This window comes from Branchiostoma floridae, chromosome 1 (assembly GCF_000003815.2).
Source record: "Branchiostoma floridae strain S238N-H82 chromosome 1, Bfl_VNyyK, whole genome shotgun sequence".
Lineage (NCBI taxonomy): Eukaryota > Metazoa > Chordata > Leptocardii > Amphioxiformes > Branchiostomatidae > Branchiostoma > Branchiostoma floridae.
The window spans coordinates 20424413-20430733 of NC_049979.1; the positions used below are offsets into that span (position 1 = coordinate 20424413).

The 6321-nt window shown below is 37.5% G+C and overlaps 1 protein-coding gene across 1 annotated transcript; it reads left to right on the forward strand.

The window, feature by feature from the left end:
* Positions 1–1158: 1158 nt before the first annotated feature.
* LOC118414066 lies at positions 1159–4452 on the forward strand. The gene is made up of 3 exons (XM_035817831.1): positions 1159–1390; positions 2016–2175; positions 2760–4452. Exons 1-3 carry the CDS (start codon positions 1267–1269, stop codon positions 3070–3072), a joined length of 597 nt encoding a protein of 198 aa, XP_035673724.1. The 5' UTR covers positions 1159–1266; the 3' UTR covers positions 3073–4452.
* Positions 4453–6321: the final 1869 nt, after the last annotated feature.

Genomic DNA, 6321 nt, shown 5'->3' on the forward strand with positions numbered 1-6321 from the left:
TGGTTCTGACTGATCTGACATCGATGCTCGTCCATTTCTTGACCTTGTCAGTGTCGCAATGCTGAGTAGACAGCCTGACCCGGCCATTGTTGTGGCGTTCGAACTTCCAAGCGCCAAAGTTGGGAAAGCTCCGCCACCTATAACGTTATATAATACACTATTCTATTATAGCTTCCATGTCCAAGCAATGTATTTACGACTATCAATGTTTTCTTCTTTTAAACATAACGTCATGTGACAACAAGCGATCATCCTCTACCGGGCGTCGCCAAATTGTATTGACTTTGAATTTATTTTTGATATTATAACGTTAATGAAGACGTCGGAAATGTGCTGCTTTACAATGTATGTGCTGAGCGAAACTCATCAAATCAAGATAAGAAATGTGACGTTACATGTTGCTGTTTCAAAACCTGTGGTGTCTATCTATTACGGAGCATTCACTTAATACACGTGTAGGTAATCGTAGTCTCTGTAATCTCATGAGTGTATCTTTCCCTAGGACCATCTTCGTGGTCCGATCCTCACTCATGCTTAATAAGTACCTGCGAATGGCATGGTGTTCGTGTAACGTTACGTTTGATACAATCACAGTTGTTTATCTTACAAATGCACCGATAGGTGAATCAGTATGTTCTGTAAGTTCAACCATACTGTAAATCGTACAAAACTGCAAAATGTACAAAAATATCTGGCGTAAATTCAAAAATAAAATTTCGGAAAACATATAAATTTACCAGTTCGACATCGTAACGTTTAATTGTAGCACTGTCAGTTGTCTAAAAACTTTTGCGTTTTGACTAATGATTAATGAGAGTGGTGGTGTTCAGAAGTTTTCCGTTCAGGTGTTTATTTTATATCGTCCATGCACAATTGCCATTTACAAGATTGCAGCAAATTACAAAGGTAATATGATAAGTAATACTGTAAATGCAGAAATGTTCGCGGTGGATTAATGTTCGCGGTTTTCGCGAAATTACATCCACCGCGAACGTTTTTCTATAATGGTATTAGACTGCAGTTTATGGTGTTACCGCGAACTTAAATCCACCGCGAAAAGTCCCTTTTCCCGCTACCGCGAAATTAAATGCATTTACAGTACTAGTAGATAGCGTCATAGCATCTAGGTCATTCGCGGTCATCGTCCTCGACCTCTCAACTTTGACCCTCAGCCATCAAACTCCAACAGGAAGTGCAAGACAAGGAGTAGATATTTTACCTGGTGAAAATAGGTAAAGGCGACTGTTTCAGGGGGCCTTCGTAGTTATGGAAAAATCTCAAAGATCCCAGTCCTTCAGTGCTATAGAGAACAGCCATGAGGAGGAAAGAGACGAGAAACTGAAGCAAGACGACGATCAAAGTCGTGCGATCATGTTGATACAAACGGGCGGTAAGGACAACGCTGTGTTATCATACCGGGGAACCGCAACATAATAGACATTTTAGCTTTTGGAATGACGATTTTTAAACTCCGTAAAGATGCGTCTGCTACCACTAGAACATTCAATATATAATGTTTACTTTTTATAATTTGTCTATTTTTTATATCAAACGTCAAACTAAACAAACAAAAGCCTCGCATCTGAATAGATGAGACCACGCCCCTTTTCGATTAATGCATAAATATTGGAAGTGAAATTTGTACTGAGATCAGTGTTGTGTTAAAGCATTTTTTGTGGCTGTCTCCTTTATTTCCTAATCAGTCTAAGACACAGATTGTTTATTAGCTCGTAAGTAGTAAGTAAGTAGTTGTGTGTCACATGTAGGGCATTCAGTCATCCCTCTTAGGATATTGAAAATAATGATTTACTGAGTATGAGTGTAGAAATGATTTCCTTCTTGTATTAAACCATCTCAGCCATTTTATCTATTTTCTTCTTATCCAGAGAAATATAACAATTTCATGCACCTTCAGTTCAATACAAGAGAGAACAAATTTTTAAAGTAAATCAAACACAGAATAAAAGAAGGATAGTACTATCCTAAACATGGAACGTTACATATGCCTTTTTTAGGCACCATTGACAAGGACTACCCCCGGAGTATCGGTGGTTACGCCTTCGAGATTGGGTCCTCGGCAGCTCAGAGTATCCTGGAGAGGATGAACTTGGCCATGCCTGTGGAGTACGGCAGTGTGTTCAGGAAGGACTCCCAGGAAATCAACGACTGGGACAGGTCAGGGGTCAAGGTCACCAAAATATACCAACAATGATAAACTTGAAGTACCGTACAAATAGCAAACAGAATAAACTTTGGGGGCATGATTTCCTAAAAAATACATTGCTGCTGTATTTTCCCAATATAAACCATTTTAAAGTGATACTGTAAATGCAGAAATGTTGGATTAATGTTCACGGTTTTTGCGGTAACCACTTCACCGCGACCATTTTTCTATTATGGTACATATTAGACTGCAGTCTACGGTGTAACCTTGAACTTAAAACCACCGCGAAAAGTCCTTTCTCCCGGTACTGCGAACTTAAATGCATTTACAGTAATACATGTATGTAGTACCTGTTTGTGCTTCACAACACAAAAATACTGAAACCTGTAATTTTTTATAGTTGATGACAGCTACAGAACGGGTTAGCTGGATGGTTTTGTACAAAGCGACAGTTGCTAGTTAACCTATTCAAGTAAAACATAGTACAAATGTGTTCCAATAGGGCATAAGATTACTATCAACTTAATATGCAGCTAGATAGTTAAAGGCTTATGTTACAGAACAATGATTGATGTCTCTTTTCTTTCCCATTTAGGGAACTACTTTCCCAGGTTTGTCAGGCCTCTACTCAGTCCCGTATCCTCATCACACATGGTACAGACTCCATGATTGACACAGCCGCCTACCTCGCCAAGAAACGCTTGCCTAAGACAATCATTCTCACTGGAGCATTCAGGCCTGAGAAGTTTAAGGACTCGGATGCAGACTTCAACGTCGGGGTCGCCATCGGAGCCCTGCAGACCATCCAGATTCACGACGTGTTCGTCGCCATGAACGGCAGGGTGTACTGGTGGAATGAAGTCACTAGAAACCAAGAAACTGGGCAGTTTATATGTAAACTGAAGTAACAACCATATTCACTTTTGCAGTATTAAAATATCACACTTATAATATTCCTAGGCCTGTTGCTGTATATACTTTGAAGTTTAAATGAATCTTGCAGTGTGTAGATGTTATAAATTTGCAATATGAGTGCACAAACAGTATTTTTGTTAACCTTCTCCCTCCATGTGGCTGCAGAAATTGGTAACAAAGGGGTTAAAGGGTACAATGTAGTTAGCTTATTTACGATGTTGGTATACTGTTACTTAAGTGTAATATGGTGTTTCGTGTACTAGAAGTCTGTGGTGATTGTTAGTGAAATCTGCTTCATACTTCAAATTTGAAGGTAAAAGTCTAGAAAATTAGCATCAGGCACTAGATCGTATCTCTTAAAACTCAGGATGCAATATCATTTCAAAGTTCTACAAACTTTTGCAACAAAATTAAATGCAATTCTATGGTACAGAGTCATCCCTTTATGTATTTGCAATATATTTATATTTGCTCCATGATCAGGTTTCTTTAAAGAAAAAACACCTATTTTTGTAATATTTAGTATTCAATGATGGTATATTTACTATTTCGTAACTTTTTATATGGGTTGCTAGATATTCTATAAGGATAATGATATACTGACTTTCTTTTGTTTCAGAATTTTTGTATTTTAGAAATGCAGAAATAGAAAGATATGTTATAGACATCTAATGGGGAAAGGATTTGTACCGCTGGCAGTTTTGTTGTAAATTTCCAGTTTGAAAAATGTGCCTTAAATATAGACCTTTATTTACATTGTACTGAATAAGATACTTTTCAACATTATGAAGATTGTAATGCAAGAACACATTTATTAAAAAATCTCCTCTTGTATCCTAATGTATTTTGTTTCCGTCTCAATTACAAGGATGGTATTTGTGACTACTGTGTGTATGAGATAATACTTGTACTCTTTCCTTGGGGATTGTTTACCATAGTGTGTACAGTGGGGACACCTTGCTGCTTGAGAAATCAGTGCAGCTGCACATTGTATGTGTACATGTCAGCATTTCTTACCCAAACTACACTATATTTGTACCAAATGTATAATCAAATAAATACAAAGATCCAATGATTTCTGTATAATCAAATAAATACAAAGATCCAATGATAAGATCCAATAATAAACTACATATGATTTATTTTCTTGTCTTGTTCAACATCCCAACACTAGGCATTATCAATGGTAATCAGTTGCAATACAATGTTATACAATGTCACAAAAGGAACATCCTGAAGATCAAAATCATAGTTCCATACAAAATATTACAACTTAACATATTCACCATTCCAATATTAACACGAGAACTCAGAACCTTCCAATTCACCTAAGATTGTAACCATTGTCAAGCAATCATTTCCTTATCTAGAATTTTAAAAATGTCCATGATATTTTTATAATATCCAAAGGCCTGATAGTCAAATAATACTGACTCATAGAGTCAAGGACATAGTACATTCATGGCTCGTTCTCATTTAAATGTCGAAATGCTGTCGCCTGACTTTACGCCTTGATATGGAGCAAAATATAGACAACATCACTGGTTCCTTCATTTTTCCACAACTCCATTAATGTTTTACAAAAGATGCACAACAATATTCGTATAGGTTTATGGGTTAGACGATTATTATAGCCAAGGGTGGGATTTCATACCCTAAAAAATGGCTGTTGCCTGAGAAGAAACGAAGAATTCAAATAGTAGCCAAAAATGTAACAATTAAGTTCCCAGAATGATTGTTCGGCAGGTGAAACCAGCTACCCAGACCCTCTGCCCGATCAAGTCAGATCGCTCCTGTCACTGATCCTGGAGGCTGTGTGAGGTGGTTTATGCCTGTCGCCAGATTCTGTAACAAACGTTACCACAACTAGTACGATGGTTGCCACGGTTATATTATGCACGTATAAGACTAGAAATGGCCGTTTTTGTGACGCTATACAGTTTTCTGGCTTTCTAAAGAAACAAGAAAGGGTTGTTGACTGTCATTTGTATCCCACCTTGCTCAACAAAATGTTGTACAGAAATGACTGTAACAAACGTTACCATTGTTCGATGCTGTCTAAGCTTTCTATTTGACCAAGTGTAAAAAAGCTGCCCACTTTTCAAATGTCCCTAGGGACATCCACTTATACCTAAATGATGTAGTCAATAAGGCAAGTCCTTTCGAAGAACACAGGGTAAAGTCTAGTTGTAACAAACGTTACCGGTAACGTTTGTTACATGCCCTGTAATGCATTACCAATGGGACCGAAAATAATAAGTTGCCATTTTTTGGCTATGGTTAAAAGAGGAATTTTCCCAAACAACCAAGAGTTTTCAGTGAAAATAAAGCCGATTTATTTTTTTACCAAAAAAATGCCATTTTCGACATTTCAATGAGAACGAGTGTCATACATACCCAATGAACAGTCACAAACCTTTTCAGTACCATGGTATGTTAAATATTTTACTGACTGGATGATGTAACTACTTAGTACTGAATGAGGAATTCCATGGAAGAGTCTGTACTGAATATCTCCCACATTAGGTCAAAAATTCAGTTTTTTGGTTTTTAGATTCATGTAAAAAAACTGTATAACTGGAAGATTAATAGGAAATGATAGAGAGGTCTACATGTACATGTTCAATGTACAGTGTAGGTCTGTTTCAGGGAACGATCATGTTATCAGCCAGTTTCAGGTTTTCCTCCAGCCCTCTGTTTTCATCTTCCCTTTAAATCCTCCAAGAAGCAAGGAAGTATATGTGCATTGATATGGCCTTAGTATAGAATAATCAAACATGTAAGCTAGTCATTCATCTGGCTTTCAATAAGAGTGTCTGTAACAAAGCACCATGTCAGAGTTTCTGTAGCGAAGCACCATGTGACATCCTTGGTAGAATATGCACCTTGCATACCAACGCAAATGTTTAGCCTTGCTTTGTTGGCAGGGTAGCGACCTTCGGGAGCGGACCAAAGCTAACAAGGCTGGATTCAAGGCTAACCAACTAAGATTAGCTTATTTCCACATTATGTAATCACAAAATATTAATGGCTTCTAGCATTAATAAATGTATTACCACAAGTGTAACTGTTACAGTTTTGATGTACATGTAACAGGAGTGGCCTGATCTAGCTCTGAGTTCAAACTGAACAATTTAAAGATTTCTCAGGTCTTTGGAGAACTTGGAAGCATTTATTGACCCCATGCCAGTTTATTAAATTGTGTATGTGGGGATGTTGTTAAGCCAGCTACAGTAAGATGG

Coding starts and splice junctions, on each gene's coding strand:
- LOC118414066 (XM_035817831.1), top strand. CDS start 1,267: ATGGAAAAATCTCAAAGATCCCAGTCCTTCAGTGCTATAGAGAACAGC. Junction 1,391..2,015: donor CATGTTGATACAAACGGGCG/GTAAGGACAACG, acceptor TGCCTTTTTTAG/GCACCATTGACAAGGACTAC. Junction 2,176..2,759: donor GAAATCAACGACTGGGACAG/GTCAGGGGTCAA, acceptor TTTCCCATTTAG/GGAACTACTTTCCCAGGTTT.